General features: G+C 40.3%; 1 protein-coding gene across 16 annotated transcripts in view; it reads right to left on the bottom strand.

The window, feature by feature from the left end:
* MAST4 (microtubule associated serine/threonine kinase family member 4) overlaps nucleotides 1-19,111 on the bottom strand; it is a 329,916-nt gene that overhangs the window by 102,460 nt on the left and 208,345 nt on the right. For all 16 annotated transcript variants that reach the window (XM_072992693.2, XM_072992692.2, XM_072992691.2 and 13 more), the window contains one exon: nucleotides 11,572-11,660. In XM_072992693.2, the coding sequence (XP_072848794.2) occupies nucleotides 11,572-11,660 (89 nt within the window). The remainder of the gene's footprint in view (nucleotides 1-11,571; nucleotides 11,661-19,111) is intronic.

The raw sequence follows: 19,111 nt of genomic DNA on the forward strand, positions 1-19,111 counted from the left end.
CATGAAATTTGAGCATCTTCAAAATGTTACTTGTTGTCACCTGCACCTAACTTCTGTAATCCTTGAATTTATCATCTAATTAAGGAAAGCAATAGCTTTATTAAACAGCTAATTTATTAAACAGCTAATTAAAAAAGCAACAGGCAGAACTCCTGTCAAAATGAGGGTCTCAGCAAATGCCTCACCATGCCACAATTCTTGCCCTTGCCTGTGAGAAGACAGTTGAGGATTCACATCCTTGTTTAATTCAGTAAACTAAACTGAATTTAACTAACATGCATATGTAGGAACATCCACAGTATATCACACACTGAACTGTCCTGTTGGAGAGTTCAAATAACTCAAAACAACCAAGAAAACAGGAAAAATAATCAATATTACTGTGAATTTAAGGTGTGGCATTCCAGAAAAGCAAGAAAGATTATTGTGGAAGTCCCAATTATGACCTTCATCACTCACAGGTTCTATCAGCATTTATCTGCCTATCTGCAAGTTAATACTTTTGAGACTTTCAAACAAAACTAGTGCCAATTAATTCTCTGCCCAGATGTGCACTACTTGCTTATTACTCAAATCCTGCAGTTTTCAGGGGTTTGCTGGCCACTGTATGTTTTAGGCTTCAAATATTTCACATGCTGTTAAATTTCATTCTGTTGTTATATGCCCAATGCAAGATCTTTTTGAATTTTGTTCCTGTCTTCCAGATGCATAAGAAGATTAGCTATCATTTCATTTCCATGGAAAACGGACCCCCAGAAATGTCTGCCTAGTTCTGATTTGAAACCATCATGCACATAAAATGCTCAGCTCATATAGTTGAGTCCAAAGAACATGGTAAGACAACAATGCCATTTTGAAATACTGTACATTTAATCAAAGAATGCAGTCTGTAAGCACTAACAGAAAACAAGAGGAAACAAGAAAATAACTTTTATGGTTGCAATTTCAGTTTGACTATATTATGTTCCTCCCTCTGTGGTTATTATCTATATCGTTTAATGTCAATATCCCTCTTTTACTGACTGACCAGTTTTCATTTCCCAACACTCTCTGCACCATCCAGTATTACCAGTGATTAGGTGAGCATTCCCTTAGATATCTACTAAGAAAAATGTTCAATTGTTTAGTTTAAAAAATAGCAATGTACAAAAACAAGTTTAGCATTCAGTACAGTACAGGAGGATTCCTGTATCCACTGGATCAATACCCACAATTTTCACTTAATCACGGGTCACCAGTCAGCTCTCGGGGTACTACAGATCCATTCCTTGGAACCAGACTAGGCTTCATCCATATTCTGCATCACCATTCCTTCTTGTGTTCACATTGCAATTGTCATACAGGTGCACTCCCTAACAGACTTCAATCTTTGTTTTTAACTAGCTGACCTCTCTATCTCATTTCTTTAGAGAGATTATGATTGTCTCTCTGTCCAGCTAGCAAGTCAGCTTGACTACTGTAAAGGAAAGTGAGCAATTTAATCTGGGAAATTGAAGAAGAGGGATAGAATGCAGCAGATAATGTGAGTCATTAATGCTTCTTGTAACCACCAATACAAGGATGTTGTTAACAGCCTTCTTCTTGGTGTACTGGCCTGTACAATAAAACCACAAGTGTTCTTTGAGATTTGTTGAGAGTCCCATTTACCTGAACTGTATACCCTACCCAATGTGAATAATCTCCTTAGACAACTGTCAGTTATCTACATATAAGATTACCTTTCTATGATGAAGGTAACACCCTGGGACTCCTATACAGTCACGGCCAAAAATATTGGCACCCTTGCAATTCTGTCAGAAAATGCAACCCTTCTCTCAGAAAATTGTTGCAGTTGCAAATGTTTTGGTACTCACATGTTCATTTCTTTGGTTTGCGTTGGAACAACACGAAAAAATAGAGAAGAAAAGTCAAATCTGATACAATCCTACACAGAAACCAAAAAATGCACTGGCCAAAATTATTGGCACCCTTAACTTAATATTTGGAGGCACCCCCTTTGGAAAAAATAACTAAAATCAATTGCTTCCTGTAACCACGAGGGAGTTTCTTACACCTTTCTCCTGGAAATTTGAACCACTCTTCTTTTGCAAACTGCTCCAGGGCCTTCAGATTAGACAGATCTTTTCGTCCATGAGAAGCTGCTATTCCACCTTCTGCCACTAGAGGGGGATTTTTTTTCTTTTTAACCTAAGATGACTTAGCTTTTAAAAAAGGGGGGGAAGAGTTCATAACTCGAATCTAAGTTCGTAAGTCGAGTCCATATATTCCTATGAGAGCAGTTCGTAAGTCGAAACGTTCGTATGTCGAGCCGTTCGTAAGTCGAGACCCCACTGTATCTCCACAGGTGTTCTATGGGATTCAGGGACTCATTGCTGGCCATTTCAGAACTCTCCGGCGCTTTGTTTGTAACCATTTCTGAGTGCTTTTTGAAGTGTGTTTCGGGTCATTGTCCTGCTGAAAGACCCATGACCTCTGGTGGAGACGCAGCTTTCAGACTCTGGCCACTACGTTGTGCCCCCAAATTCTTTGGTAATCATCAGTTTTGTCACGTAAGTTTTGGCATACTCCACTCTTGCTTTTTTATGCCTTTGAGTCAGCAGTGGTGTCCTCCTAGGTTTCCTACCATAGCATCCCTTTTCATTCAGATGGCGACGGATAGTTGTACCCTGAGTCTGCAGATCAGCTTGAATTTGTTGGGAAGTTAAATCTGGGTTCTGTATCCATCATTCGAACAACACTTTGTTATAATTTTTCAGTAATTTTGCTCTTCCGTCCACGTCCAGGGAAGTTAGCTACACTGCCATGGGCTGTAAATCTCTTGATTATATTGCACACAATGGACACAGGAACATTAAGATCTCTGGAGATGGCCTTGTATCCTTGAGACTGTCGATGTTTTTCCACCATTTTTTCTCTCAAATCCACAGATAACTCTTTACACTTCATTCTTTTCTCCATGCTCAGTGTCACACACAACACAAAGGTTGAGTCAACCTTTCTCCATCTTAACTGGTTGCAAATGAGATTACTATATTGCCCACATCTCTTACTTGTGACAGGTGTGTCTAAATATAAATTACAGTGGTGCCTCGCAGGACAAAAAACTCGCAAGACAAATGTTCCTATGGCTGTGCTTCACAAGACAAATGTTTTCTGTTTTTTGCTCCTGCCTCATATCTGCCGATTTTTAAATGTTATTCTATGATGTTTAAAAAGTTAAAGTTTTTTTATTGAAATTTTTGAAATCACCTACACAATATGTATGGCTTTAAAGAGCACTTAATAAACCCTTTGTAAACCAAATGTGACTTTGTTCTGACTTTTTTTGCACATAGGAACACATTAATTAGATCTCAAAGCATTCCTATGGAAAAACGCATTTCACAAGAAGAATTTTTTGCAAGACAACATTAACCGCGGAACAAATTAAATTTGTTTTGCGAGGCACCACTGTATAGGAATATCACATGCTTGAAAAACAATTCTTTCTTACAATTTAGACTGTGTAGGCATCCTTCAGTCTCAAGAGACTATGGTATCGTGCTCTGTATGGAGGTCTTGGAACAGTGTCTTGTGTGGCTGAGAAGGCCAATTCGAGAGTGACAATCCCTTCCACACTGGAGACAAATCCAATCTGTCCCCTGTCCAGCTCCCTGGTTTTGCTTGTTTCGGGACTGCCTCTTTGCCTCAGCCTGCTGTACAAGTGTCTCTTCAAATTGGGAGAGGCCATGATGCACCGCCTGCCTCCAGGCTGAACGCTCCGACGTCAAGGTTTCCCATCTGTTGAGGTCCATTCGTAAGGCCTTCAGATCCCGCTTGCAGATGTCCTTGTAACGCAGCTGTGGTCTCCCTCGGGGGCGGCTTCCCTGCACTAATTCTCCATACAGGAGATCTTTTGGAATCCGACCATCAGCCATTCTCACGACATGCCCAAGCCAACGTAGACGGCGCTGTTTCAATATTGTATACATGCTGAAAATTCCAGCTCGTTCTAGGACTACTCTATTTGGAACTTTGTCCTGCCAGGTGATACCAAAAATGCGTCGGAGACAACGCATATGGAAGGTGTTCAGCTTCCTCTCCTGCCGTGCACAAAGGGTCCAGGACTCGCTGCAGTATAGGAGTGTGCTCAGGACACAGGCTCTATAGACCTGGATTTTGGTGTATGCCGTCAACTTCTTATTAAGCCATACTCTCTTTGTGAGTCTAGAGAACATGGTAGCTGCTTTCCCAATGCGTTTATCCAGCTCGACATCTAGGGAGAGAGTGTCAGAGATTGTTGAGCCAAGGTACACAAATTCATGAACAACCTCCAGTTCTTGCATGGAGATAGTAATAGAGGGAGGTGAGTCCACGCCCTGGCACATGACTTGTGTTTTCTTCAGGCTGATAGTTAGTCCAAAGTCTTGGCAGGCCTTGCTAAAATGATTTATGAGTTGTTGGAGGTCTTCAGCAGAGTGGGCAACAATGGCTGCATCATCAGCAAAGAGGAAGTCCCGCATGCATTTCATTTGGACTTTGGTCTTCGCTCTCAATCTAGTGAGATTAAAGAGCTTTCCATCTGATCTAGTCCGGAGATAGACACCTTCTGTTGCAGTTCCAAAGGCCTGCTTCAGCATGACAGCAAAGAAGATCCCAAACAGGGTTGGCGCAAGGACACAGCCTTGTTTTACTCCGCTTCGGATGTCAAAGGGATCTGATGTTGAGCCATCAAAAACTACAGTGCCCTTCATTTCCTCATGAAAGGACCTGATGATATTAAGGAGTTGAGGTGGACATCCAATCTTGGGAAGTATTTTAAAAAGTCCGTCCCTGCTAACCAAGTCAAAGGCCTTTGTGAGATCTATGAAGGCCACAAAGAGTGGCTGTTGTTGTTCCCTGCATTTCTCCTGCAGCTGTCGGGAGGGAGAATACCATGTCAGTGGTGGATCTATTAGCTCGAAAACCACACTGTGATTCTGGATACACTCTGTCTGCAAGCACCTGAAGTCTCTTCAGCACAACACGGGCCAGCAGCTTCCCTACAACGCTGAGAAGAGAGATACCACGGTAGTTATTGCAGTCGCCCCTGTTGCCTTTGTTCTTATACAATGTGACGATGTTTGCGTCCTTCATGTCCTGTGGTACTCCACCTTCTCTCCAGCAAAGAGAAAAGAGTTCATACAGCTCAGTGGCGATGATCTCTTTACAACACTTCAAAACTTCAATGGGGATGTTGTCCTTTCCAGGTGCCTTGCCAGAGGCAAGGGAGTCCAAGGCTGCTTTTATTTCTGCTAAAGTTGGTTCACTGTCCAGCTCTTCCAAGAGAGGCAGGCACTCAATGTTATTTAGTGCCTCTTCCGTTACTACATTCTCTTTAGAATATAGCTCAGAATAGTGCTGCACCCAGCGTTCCATCTGCTGTGCTCGGTCCTGGATGATCACGCCTGTAGTAGACTTCAAGGGAGCAGATTTCTTCTGTATTGGACCTAAAGCCTGCTTGATACCGTCATACATTCCCTTGATGTTACCTGTGTCCGCTGCTATCTGTATCTGAGAGCAGAGCTGAAGCCAATAATCATTGGAACATCTCCTGGCAGTCTGTTGGACTTGGCTACGAGCAGCTCGAAGAGCCTGCAAGTTGTACTCACTAGGACAGGCTCTGTATGCTGCTAGAGCTCTCCTCTTATCCTCGATGGCTGGAATCAGCTCCTCTGAATGGGCTTCGAACCAGTCAGCCGTCTTTTTGGTCTTCTTGCCAAATGTGGACAAGGCAGTATTATAAACAGTGTTCTTGAAGTGTTCCCATCGTTCAGGTGCATTCGCATCAGCCGGGCCTGGAAGGGTTTCCTGAAGCGCTTGGGCAAATTCCTCCACTTTTCTTTGATTGCGAATCTTGTTGATATCTATACGTGGTTTTCCTTCCTTTTTAGTGTGATACAATCTCTTTGTTTGCAGTTTTATTCTGCTACACACCAGGGAATGATCAGTGTCACAATCAGCACTCTGGTAACTGCGTGTGATCGTAATACTAGATAGGCTAGAACGTCTAGTGAGGATCAAATCAAGCTGATGCCAATGCTTCGATCTTGGATGTCTCCAGGAAACTTTGTGTTGAGGCTTTGTATTAAAGAATGTGTTGGTGACACAAAGACCATAATAACAGCAAAACTCCAGCAAACGTTGGCCATTTTCATTCATCTTCCCAATGCCAAAACAGCCTAGACAGGTGGGCCAAGAGTTGTGATCAGCACCAACTCTAGCATTAAAGTCTCCGAGAATGAACAGCGGCTCTCTCTCAGGGACTCTTTTGATAGTAGCTGCCAAATCGTCATAGAATTTGTCTTTCACTTCTGTTGTGGATGACAGTGTTGGTGCATATGCACTGATGAGGGTGACCAGTCCCGCTGATGAGTGGAGCTGCAGAGACAGGATTCTTTCACTCCCAACAGTAGGTGGAACAATGGATCTCAGCAGAGTATTTCTGACCGCAAAGCCAACACCATATTCCCTGGTCTCATTCAATGGTTTTCCCTGCCAGAAGAATGAGAAGTTTTTTTCTTTAACAGATCCCATGTCTGGCAATCTCGTCTCTTGCAGGGCAACAATGTCCATCCGCAGTCTACTCAGTTCAATGTCGATAACAGCTGTCTTGCGCACGTCGTCTATTTCCTGCAGGTTGTCAGAAAAGCCAGGGGTCATTGTCCGAACATTCCAGGTTCCCAACTTTAGAGCAGATGTTTTCTTTTGATTGTTGCATGGTGCATGGTTATTGATCTGTTTTTCGGCTCTCCGACCATCAGAAGTAGCCCCTGGCATCATGCTCTATGCCAATCGAGCAAAACGTATAACCAGTAACTGCTAGTTCCTGTGTTATTTCGACACTGTATGCAAAGCTGGAGTGTCCTCTCCAGAGCACAAAGCCTGCGTAGAATAATATGGAGGATAGGCTGTTACCCAAGCAGCAAATCCTCCCTCTCCACGTCACTGAAATAGTCCAATGGAGAGGCAAGAGCCAATACAACTGGTTCCAGAGACGTCGCAGGAGTTGGCAGAACAACACGAACTGTCTACGGGACTCCGGCTCCAGATTTTGCCTCGAGGTTATCTCCTGAAGCCTTTTCCATGAGTGGATATAGCCACAAGGCAGTGGAGGTTTGAAATCAGAGTTTTCCTTCTCCTAGATGGGCTGCCTTACATGGCTGACGAGTCCCACCTACCCGGCCTGCTCCCTAATAGTGCGGAAGTATGATCCTACTCCTGAAACATTCCTGCCCCCAGGTGTAAGAAATACTATTTGGCTATCCTATTTAGGAGATTAAAGTAAAAAAACAGAGTGAGAGGATTTTGCAGGCACTAATGTAAAGCCAAAGCCCCGCCCCCTCAGACCATGTGGTCAAAGGGTCAGCCTACCAGGAAGAACTCACCAATTAAAATGTCCCCCAAACACAGCTCCCTCCTGCCTCTGCTTCCTCTTCAGGAAAGGGGCTTAGAGCTTCTGCAGGCACTAATTTAAAGCCAAAGCCCCGCCCCCTCAGACCATGTGGTCAAAGGGTCAGCCTACCAGGAAGAACTCACCAATTAAAATGTCCCCCAAACACAGCTCCCTCTGCCTCTGCTTCCTCTTCAGGAAAGGGGCTTAGAGCTTCTGCAGGCACTAATGTAAAGCCAAAGCCCCGCCCCCTCAGACCATGTGGTCAAAGGGTCAGCCTACCAGGAAGAACTCACCAATTAAAATGTCCCCCAAACACAGCTCCCTCCTGCCTCTGCTTCCTCTTCAGGAAAGGACAATTTAGACAGGGTGCCAATAATTTTGGCCAGTACATTTTTGGGTTTCTATGTGGGATTGTATCAGATTTGACTTTTCTTCTCTGTTTGTGTGTGTGTGTGTGTGTGTGTGTGTGTGTGTGTGTGTGTGTGTGTGTGTGTGTGTGTGTGTGTGTGTGTGTGTGTGTGTTGTTCCAACACAAACCAAAGAAATGAACATGTGAGTACCAAAACATTTGCAACTGCAACAATTTTCTGAGAGAAGGGTTGCATTTTCTGACAGAATTGCAAGGGTGCCAATACTTTTGGCCATGACTGTATGTCACACCAAAGGTTTAGGGTTTTTTTTTAAAACCCAACCAAAATCTACAGCAAAACGAAGCATTAACAGTCAGACAGAAGCAAACATTGACCTTCTCCAGGACAGCTAGCACAGTGCACTCCCCTATACCCAACAGTTCTTATCCCTTCCACTGAGCAGGGTTGAGCTTACATTCTTGCTGTCTGATGAACCACCTCAGATGTGTGTGCTTCTTCTGAAACAAACTTAAATATGTTCCATTCAATGGTCTAGAAATCATTAGCTTTCAGCTAGTCATACATGTACCGCCAGTGGAACACAAAAGCAGTCTAGGTGAAATATTGGATTGGATAATACTATTAAGAGTTCACTCCCCCTCACTTTCTTGCTTTCTGCAAATGTGGTGCGCTGTTGCATATTACCCTACTTCACTTGGACTATGCATCTGCTACTTTATGACTACAGATGGGGGTATTCATATTACTATATGAATACGAATATCCCCGTGGAGGTGGAAATAATGAGGGTCCAGCCCCATGAGGCCGGACTATCCACTCACAATTTCGCCGCTGCTGCCGGCTCCACAGCAGCTTTCTATTGTACACTGGGGTCTCGACTTACGAATGGCTCGACATACAAACGTTTCGACTTACGAACCGCTCTCATAGGAATATATGGACTCGACTTACGAACTTAGATTCGAGTTACGAACTCTTTTTTTCCTTTTTTTAAAAGCTAAGTCGTCTTAGGTTAAAAGGAAAAAAGAAAAAATATCCCCCTCTAGTGGCAGAAGGCGGAAAAGCAGCTTCCCATTAGTTTTTATGGACAAAAAGAGCAGATACGGATTAAATGGTTTTCAATGCATTCCTATGGGAAATGCAGATTCGACTTAAGAACTTTTCGACCTGAGAACTGCCTTCCAATACGGATTAAGTTCTTAAGTCGAGACCCCACTGTACTATTCTCCACAATGAATTAGCCACTCTCCAGCCTAGCAGAGAGGCTTGTCATCCCGCCTCCTGTCAGGACTGGGTAATCAACCATGGACAACGGTGTGATAGGAAGGCACTGTGGAGCCAGCAGCAGTGGCAAAATTGTGAGTGGACAGTCCGGCCCCATGGGGGTGGACCCTCGTTATTTCCACCTGCATGGGAATTCGTATTTGTATAGGAATACCCCCATCTCTACTTATATTGTCATGTCAGCCACAACTCCGGGCCTTCGGTGTTTCTCCTTATTCATTTCTCACTCACTAGCCAACTCTAAATGACAAATATATTAAAAAACGAAAATGTGACTCGCAGAAGTAGTAAACATTTTGTTTGCAGCATGGTGTGACTTGGTTTTCTTTGAAAAATTATTGAAAACAAAATCAAGTGTCATCAAGTGAATTGTCTTCCAGATAGAGGATTCTCAGAAGTTGTTTACCACTCCCTTATTCTAGGGGCACCCTGGGACTGTGCAGCTTGCCCAAGGCTACAGAGGCTGGCTCTACTCACAGAAGGCACAGTGGGGAATCAATCTCCTAACCTCTGCCAACACAGTCAGATACTTCAGCCAGCAGATTAGAAGAAAGATTAGAGGGAGAAGACATGAAACAAAGTCCAGAGGCAATATATTTAGGTGCTGTTTAATTAAAAGTGCAGGTTAAAGGTTTTTTAGGATGACCTACTACATTCTGACCTTTACTACAATCCATAGAAGCAGCTTCTACCATATCAGTTCACTATCTTGTACACACTATCTTGTAAACATTTTCTTTCCATAAAGGTAGTCTCAAGCTGCTTCTGTCAGCAAAACAGATCCTGTTAAATGACCAAATATTTTTGCAGGCATGCAAGGAACATAGTTGGACTTTTGTTCCATAAAGCTACAACAAGCAAAATCCACAGAAAAGAAGCATCTCCCTTGTAACTCTTGGCCTTTTTTGTAAAACATTTGAATATTTTCTTTGGCTTCAACTGCTACATTCTAAATATGTTTATTTTAAACAAATTCCATTTAGCGATACTCCTTTTATTACTTGATATTTCCTACTTGAATGCTCAAACCATGAAATAAGATATAATTCTGTAAGATAAAGTACATTATTATCATTCCTCCCAGAGTCCAAACAGGGGGCTGAGGCTGGTGGAAATGAGATTTACTAAAGTCTAAGTTTGCAAATAGGTTTTATTTGGCATTAGCTTTTGTGGATGGTAGCTTACTCCATCAAAGGCAAATGGACTACAATCTACCATAGCTTATGTCAAATAAACAGGTTAGTCTCTAATGTACTATAGTTGTCTTTGTTTTTTCAGAAGAGACTAATACAGCAACTACAATCACCACCAGAAAATCTGACCTCCAAATATGCACCGCTGTAACAGAACAAGGTGATGCAGATAGAATAACAGCAATTGCACTGCAGCCCGTGCTTATAAACCACCTAACACAACCTTTTTCTTTAACATCCTGGATAATTTTCATAACCAAAAGATAAATTTATAATTGGAGATTTCAGTTGCCACAGCAATTTCTTGGAATATAAACACAATTATAACAATAGAGAAGTTGGGCCAAAACAGACAAAAATATCACATCTAGCCTTTATTCATAATAGCAAATGTCACCCATTTTTACTAGTGGAAGATGGCAAACAAGTTATGTCAAAATGGTAATTGCTAGTGAGCCTATAGCCCAGTAATGTGTGAAGTTAGTCTGTACCCATTCCAAACACAGAGCATTGGCCATAATGTTCCAACACAGAGCATCTGTCTAATCATCAACAGTGCCATTGTGCAGGAGATAAATTTTTTAAAAAGCCAATTGGCAGAAGTCCAGTACCTCATTGGATGCAATTGTATCAAATATTTGTCCAGTCCCAGGGGTTTATGATAACTTTGTTGAAGCAGTGAAAAGATCATTCTGATTTTCCATACCCCTATGAGGCAGAACCAAGTACTTCCAAGGGCAAAATGTGGACAAATACCTTCTGCTATTTGGACAAAATCCCTCGAGTTAAGAAACCATTCACTCAAAAATGGTTAGCCAGCCACTCTTGCTGACTCCTTCTCTGATGTTTGCTGAAGGAAAACCATGAAATCAGTCATGGATTGGCAAGAACTTCGAGAACTACAATTCTTGGCTTGAATGGCAAAATCAGCCAAAAATTGTAGGCTATTTGGGAGAGCTAAGGATACATTAAACCCTACACAGATCTCTGATGCCAACTGCTCAACTCGAAGACCTATTAATGAACCAATTAAACTACTGAGTTAACTACTGAGTTAAAGTGTTATATAACGAGTTTCATTCCCAGTCTGGTGTGATTTAGTCATGGGAATTGGCAGAATTCTCAAAAAGAACCCAGAAGCAACAACAGTCAGGTCTGCTACGATTAAAAATTAATGCTAAAGCTAATAGCCCAAATATTGTTAGCACACATAAAATATGTCTTACATGTTTTGAAACTATATATTAAAAGATTCAGACAGTAGTATTTTCCTCTAAAAGTTAAAACACATTAGAACAGTAGGGTTTACCTGCATGAGCTGAAAGTGGCGAATGGGGCCTTGGCATAGCTGGAGACTGTCCATTGCATATTAAACTTTTTCGATTACTTGTCCGGCAACTATAGGAAGAAGGGAAAAAAAAGCACTTAAAGATAAAGAATAGCATATTCTATAGGCTTGCATAATTATTATTTACAGAATCTAGATATTCAGAGTTCCTGTTTGTGTACTGAAGTAAAGCCCCTTTTAGAACTATGTTTTATAACCATTTTTCCATACATACAAAAATGCTCTTAGTCCTATGTAAAACTAGGAACTACTGGGTTTTCATATGGGTTCTGAATGGGGGGGATTATGCTACACAGTGAATAATAATATGAGTTGTAACTCATATCAATACAGATAATTAAGTCAGGTGGGTTTCTCTGCTGAATTGTGCACTACATTAAATAAATTGTTTAATTATAACCACATATTTAAAGCAATATTTAATGCCTTACATTCCGCAAATAACACTGATATTTTATTTGTTACAAAGCAACAGACTTATTTATATCATGAAAATGTTTTAAACCATCTTTTAATACATAACGTGTTTATGTGGATCTTCCTCGCTATCAAAATGAGCTGTCATTTATTTGTCTTATGCGATATTATTTGAAAATTTAATTATTGGCTCAAATTTCACATCTGTGCCTCTTTTCTAAGTAGACCAGGCATCTCCTATTAAGATAAATGTGTCTCTCCACTCATATTTATCATCTCAAGTACTGTAGAATCACTGTTTTTCTTCATTACAAATAATGATGAAATGAATGGTAAACACATCTACTAGGGAAGGTCATGTACATATTTTCTTCAAGTGTATTCACTTAGCTATAATTATAATCAAGTATACCTGCAAACATGTTCTTCCATTTTGAAATCACATGTATAAATTATTCACTGAAGCTAATTCTTATATGATACATTTTTTAAAGATCAGGCATCAAATATAATTCTAACAAATAATTATTACTATAAAAATAGGTACGTTATTGAACTCTGAGACTCAGATCTACCCTGGCCACACAGGCAATTATCACAAATTATGGCTGTATGGCAATCCCAACTCTAGATTAATAGATATATATTCTTGCATCCTAAATAACTGGAAGGTATTCTACAGGAGTGGTGTCACAACTGAGAACATATCCTACATACACTGTCTAACTCCCTAAATAACACAAGCACATACACATGTTCATTAAGAAGCCAAAGTTAAGTCTCTCAGGCTTCAGATTTCACTTAGTTGCTGTGGGGAACCCTGACAACTATTTTAAACACCTTGTGACTGCTTGAAATTATCTGGAAATCTGGGCAGGACTCTGTTTTACAGTTCTGTTGTATCAGAACCACCATTACTCATATTCTTAATGCAAGTGAACAAAGAACTTCAGTAGAAAATCACAGTAAATTCTACTTTAAGCATAAGGTTAATGCCTCTCCCGTAGCAAAACGATCTCTCCTGATAGCTGGACAATATATTCAATAGCACGTTTATGGAGTTTGCATTGGATTTCACAGAAATGAGAATAGACACAGGATTAAATTCACTATCTGTAAATTTCCTTAAATACTACTGATTCTGGGAATGAATTACTCCCTGCTCCATAGTTGCAGGAGAAAGTGTATGTTTGTTCTCCCTGCAAAGTTTCAACTTTTAAACAACCCGATTCTTACAACCTGTTTCAGTTTGAAATGTGTCCAATTTTGGGCATTTCTCAAGTCATGTGTCACACTTCTGCCTCCCTTAAGTGGCTACCTGGGTCTTGTTCTAAATAATCTTTTCTTCCTTTTCTGCTTCATCTCAGTTTGCTAATTTTGGGGATCATTATACAGCAGGCAAAATGCAGTTTCCACAGGTGAAATCACTACAGCCATCAGACAATGACATCCAGATGGCAGCAGGGACAGAGGCAGAGAGCTTGGCTTTCACTGAAATCCAACAGCAGAAAGTGCTAGCAAGTGCTAACTGGCAATTTCCACTTCTCTCTCTCTCTCTTTCTTCTAAGTTTCCTAGCTATAGTATGTTCCAGTTGAAACTTTTTTAAAAAAAATTGTTTAGAGTCAAGATGCTCAGCTGAGAGGAACTGACACTCCCACGAGCGCCTATTTGCATCTGATCAGGCAATCACACAGGGCAGAAGGTGGAAAATGGCAATGTCATCCAAGCTGGAACATATTTAAATAACTTCTGGTGGCTGAACACCCTACAGATGATTCCACGATGGGCTTCCATGCATTTAGCTTCATATCGTCTTGTCACCAAGTTTTAATTTGAATTCATCTATGCCCAATCTGATGCCAATTGCATAGTAAATGGCCAAAATAATTGCCCCCTTTGGCTTGCCTGCCTTTTTGCCACTAAATATTTGCTCCAACTCTTTTGCTCATATTTCTCAGCCACAAAGGAAGTGTACGAAACTGGCATTATGTCTGGATTCTCTTTCAAGTATATATGCCCTAATTCCCAGCGTGGTATATTGGACAGAGTGATCGACTAGGACTCTGGAAGACATGGTTCAAATCCCTGCTCAGCCATGGAAACTCACTGGGGAAGTGGAACTGGTAAAAACACTCCTTAAATATCTCACTTACTTTGAAGTCATATTAGGGTTGCTATAAGTTGGTTCCAACTTGACCGCACAGAACAATAACAATACCTCACCTCAGCTGCTATCTTAATCATGCAACTATCTGGCCCTGATCAACTAAAACCTAGCAGGTGTGATTATAAGCACAGAATCTGAGTACATGCCAAGTATGAACAAACCTAATAATAATCTTGTCGCAAGCTTTAAACTATTGTGACAATATTACCTTTTTTCTACAAGATTTCGGTAGGAATGGAGAAGCAGTGAGGAGGGACTGAAATACTCAGGACATTGTCAGGAAAAAAACTAGATTCCTGCTATATATTCAATGGAATATATTGTGCCTTTCTTTGTTTTGATTTGTCGAAGATTCTGAAAATGTTCACTTTTTTCCCCAGTGAGTTAAATACAATGATGTCACAACTAAGACTATGTTAGATCATGGGAAAGAACATATGGGGACAAAATTCATCTTATATACCTATTTGATCATTCACAGGCATCAAATAAAAAATAGAAAGGACCCATAAAACAGTATTAACATAAAATCACATTTCAGTGAGATGGTCCTAAGCAGTTTTCCTGATAAGCTAATTAGCAGCACAGAAAACACTGCTATGTATTACATTAATATCTCTATTTAAGAGAAGGCATATCACTCTAAATACGGGGTAAATTACCAGCAATAAAGGTTAATTACTAAAAAGATCAGGGTGAGAGGGATGTGCCAAGAGCAATTTTTTCTTTTCATGCTTTTTACATGAAATCTTGCATCTTTTTAAATCATTTATAATCATTTCACTTTAACATCCTTAATTATTAATATTTTCACTTGTAATGAAGATGGATATGGACTGTAAATGAAGATGGATATGGACTGCTGTACTACACTCTATTGTAATGCTGCCCTTGATTTTGTTGTCATTATATCATACTGGTTAAGTAGAACAAGAAGCTTAAAAAGAATATGGATCTTTCTATTTGAAAAGCCACTGTAAACAAAGTGCTATATCAGGACCTTCTCTAAATGCCACACAGGAACCGCATAGGAACATAATGTACTATGGTAAGAGTTTGGACTGATGTGGATTGCTCTCTGGAAAATGGCAGTGACAAATCTAATAAGTTTTATGTAACATTTTACAAAATGGTCTCGTGTATGACTTCAGATTTACAGTATTTGCTATCCTTCCAAGTGCAGCTGTCAAAAAGACAACTACAAATGCTACAAAGCAAACTCTACCCAATTTTGCAACTAGCTAAGAACATACAAACTGTTTGAATAGCATCTGTATAAAGGCAGTAGCAAGGAAAATCTGCCAATATGTTTGTACTTTTCACATCCACCGCTTCAATGCAATTGCCTTTTCCTTCCATAATCCTATTAGTACCAGATAAGGTTTTTCATCCTTAAAACAATTTTCCAAGAAATGGCAGTCAATGGTATCAATGATTAGTTAGATGAAGCTTTTGAAGAATTCAAATGTAACAGAAAGTCATGCTTTCTCATTATGAGAATGTGTCATTATGAGTACTAGATTCAAGTACTTCCCCTTTGCCACTTGCATGCATGGAAAGGAGACTTAAATTCATTCATTCAGCAGTAGAAATAGTAGGGAGGGATTATATCACATCATATAAGAAGATGTAACACAAGGATATGGTCACATTTTGCTAAGTGGATAAGAGGAGTTAAAAAAGATGGATACAAAAAGAGTGACAGTTCAAAGGGAAACACCACTTAACAACTGAACATGCAAGAAAACAAAGTTATGTTAGCCTACAAATGATGAGGAAAGGTATAGAGTTATATTCTCTGATGGTTTTTCACGAAGAGACTTCATTAGCACTTTTCAGTATAAATCTTTACTGCAGTACGGTTGAAAATATAACCAAAAGTGACCTCTCAGCTATTATGAGAAAATATATATATTAAAACCCACATACAATAGGTATAAAAAGTCAGAAATTATTATCCAAAATCAAGATCCAAATCAATAAACTTTCAAATATGTTTACACTATTGTGAAACAAGCTGAAAACTTGGTTTACAAGTGCAGAGTGGGAAACTGCACATGACACTAAACATGTTATTCTGAAGCACAACACAGACACACACACGAACACATTATGTGCAATCAAGTAGCTTCCAAATTCCAGAGAACCCTGCCTTCTCATGATATGCCCAAAGCACATAAACTATAAACTATCTCTTGAGGCAAAAATGATGAAACTGAGGCTGTTATAGCCTCAGTTTCCTCATTTTTGCCTCCAGAGATAGTTTATAGTTTGCTGGGGGGCAAACTTTTTCTTTGCATAATTATGTTGTATACCACCCAAGAGTGCTTGTTTACAACATAAGAGGACCAAAAATACTACAGTGTTCGTTTGGAAATGTCCAGAATTGAACACAAAGTGAGAACTGTGCCAGTCAATCAAGAAAAGGGCCAGGGTGTATGTAGCTAGTTCTTAACATGGGACAAGTTGGACAAGCCTTGACAACAAGATGCATCTTGCACCACTCATCTTCCAACCTGAACCCCACCCCATGTGTACCACTGCAGATGCCATTTGGACAGATCTACAATCATCTTCTGTATCATACGCTCCTTAGAAAAACCAACCACTATAGAACTCTTGTCCCAAACCTGTGCAGGGTCTCCTTCCTTTTTTTTTTTCTTGTGCATCTCACTTTCCACTGCAGCAGAAGCAATTTAGGAGAGTCTGCTGGCATATTTAATTCTTCCAGTCAATTAAACATTTATATGTATAACACATATTGCCAACTATGCTTTCATTTTTATATAACTAGGTTTAACTCAAAAAACAGCCCCACAAAATAATATCTAAAAACATGAGACAATTTCTCAACTTGCTCTATCTTTAAAATTGTCAATTCGTAAGTTACACTATGATAAACAAGGTGAAGCAAGGAAAGTAATCTTTTACTGAACTGGCTCATTTAATTCTGTAGTAAATACCTACCATAAGATGGCTACCTATAAGGTATGAATTGGCAATAAAATATATATGGAGTCAGAACAGGAGCCTAATAAATTTTTCTGAGCTCTCTCTTTGCTTACATATTTTCAGTTTATTATCCATACAATGCCAATATTCCCCAGCAGCTTATCAAACATACAAATGTTAAAATTTAACTCCAATGAGGCATAAATGTTTACTACTTTATTCATGTTGCATAAGGGACTCACAAAGCATGATTATTTCCATAACTGCTTTGTTACTTTGAGCAAATTTAATTTCACAGAACACAAACATCTGGCCTTGTCTTATCTTAAGGCAAAACAGGACCATAAAATTAGAAGGTCTAAATTTAGTCTAGGGATCAATCCCATAGTGTTACACATCCCTCATACTAGGGCTGGGTCAGGCCTGTGTGAACAAACACGAATCTCATTAGTTGCAGAGCTCACTTCACTAAGGCTAAGGGAAGTGCTACGGTTTCTTCCAGCATAGGTTTAAAAAGTAGGACAAATGCTGTGCTTATGCTCTTCTCTTAAATTAACAGACCACTTCCTTCTCCTATCAGTAATCACTATCTTTCTTCTCTTGTTGCCCTTCCTATGCCCCTCTGAGATTGACAGGATTTAATCTGGTTAGATATACAACGAGAAGCAGTTCCTTAAAAAAGCCAAGCACTACAGAACACTGGAATCACCTTCTCTACCTAACGATACTGACGTGAAATCAAGTGGTGCTCAGTGGATGGCTGCTGCTCAAAACTGTTAAAAGTTCAAGATATCCTGAGGAACACTGCTGAGACTTGAAACGTATGTCTTAAATTTGGGTAAGACTCTAAAGGTGACTGTAGCAGAAAGCCAGAGTCTCTTTCTACCTTTTCTAAAATCTCACTAAAGAAAGGGGAAAAGATAGAATAGAAGGAAGTTTTCACCTCAAAGAAAGCTAGACATCCAAACTTGTTCTGCATTAATTTCTGCACATGAAAGAACCCGTCTATTCATTCTATTGAGAAGGTTAGTATGCTTGTTGAGGGTATAAGGCCAGTCTGAGTCTCACACCTGCAAGTCTGCACAGAGGAATTAAGTATTTTTACATTTTTAGATTATTCTCTAACTCTGGTGCCTCTTTATCTCACTGCATTAAATTACTCTAGGTGGTCAGAATCTGTGGTTGCAAGAAAAAAATCCTATGCATTTAGCTATGCACAGTTTCCTTGATTTAAAGGAGAGAAGGCAGAAAGGTTGAAAGTAGCCAGCACAAGAGAGTGATTCAATATTCTATGTTCCTCCAACATCCTTGGAAGGACATTTGTTTCAAAGAGCTGATGCTATCTCAAGAGCAAGTCAGTGGCATCACAGCTGATTAGCTCAGGTGAATAAACGAGGCAGGAATGAGTAAGACACTGAGGTAAAAGGGAGGGTCTGAAATCCACTGGCAGAGAAGCATACTGATTTCAATTACAAGAGATACTGCTAGTTCTGCTGCTAAAAATGAAGGGGAGTTTCCAACTTAAAAGATTAAGGACCCATACCAAGTAAAACATAACTTATCTGACTTCCCACTTGATTACTTTATCTACATCATTTGATTACTTTATCTATATCATAGACTTCCGGTCTATGCCACAGCGGTACTCCTTGAGTTTGGTGCTCCAAATGAAGGGGGGGGTTCACACGCCTTGGGGCGCCCTAAGGGGCTTAGGGAGCCCGAAGAGTTCCTGAAGAAGAGGTGAAACTGGGGTTTGAATCGTCAGCGTGGCGGCTGCGGCGTCCGATCAACCCAGCAGCCTTTTTACTCCCTGGCGTTGATGGAGAGGGAAGGCTAGAAAGCCCTCCTAACAAGCTGTGGCTCTGGACAAAAAAACCCAGCAGGATACAAGCAATCCTTAATGGTGAGATTCTCCGTGAAACATCCTTTCTCCCTTGAAATTCCGGCCCTTCCTTTTACGCCCT

This window comes from Pogona vitticeps, chromosome 2, assembly GCF_051106095.1.
Source record: "Pogona vitticeps strain Pit_001003342236 chromosome 2, PviZW2.1, whole genome shotgun sequence".
NCBI classification, from domain to species: Eukaryota; Metazoa; Chordata; class Lepidosauria; order Squamata; family Agamidae; genus Pogona; species Pogona vitticeps.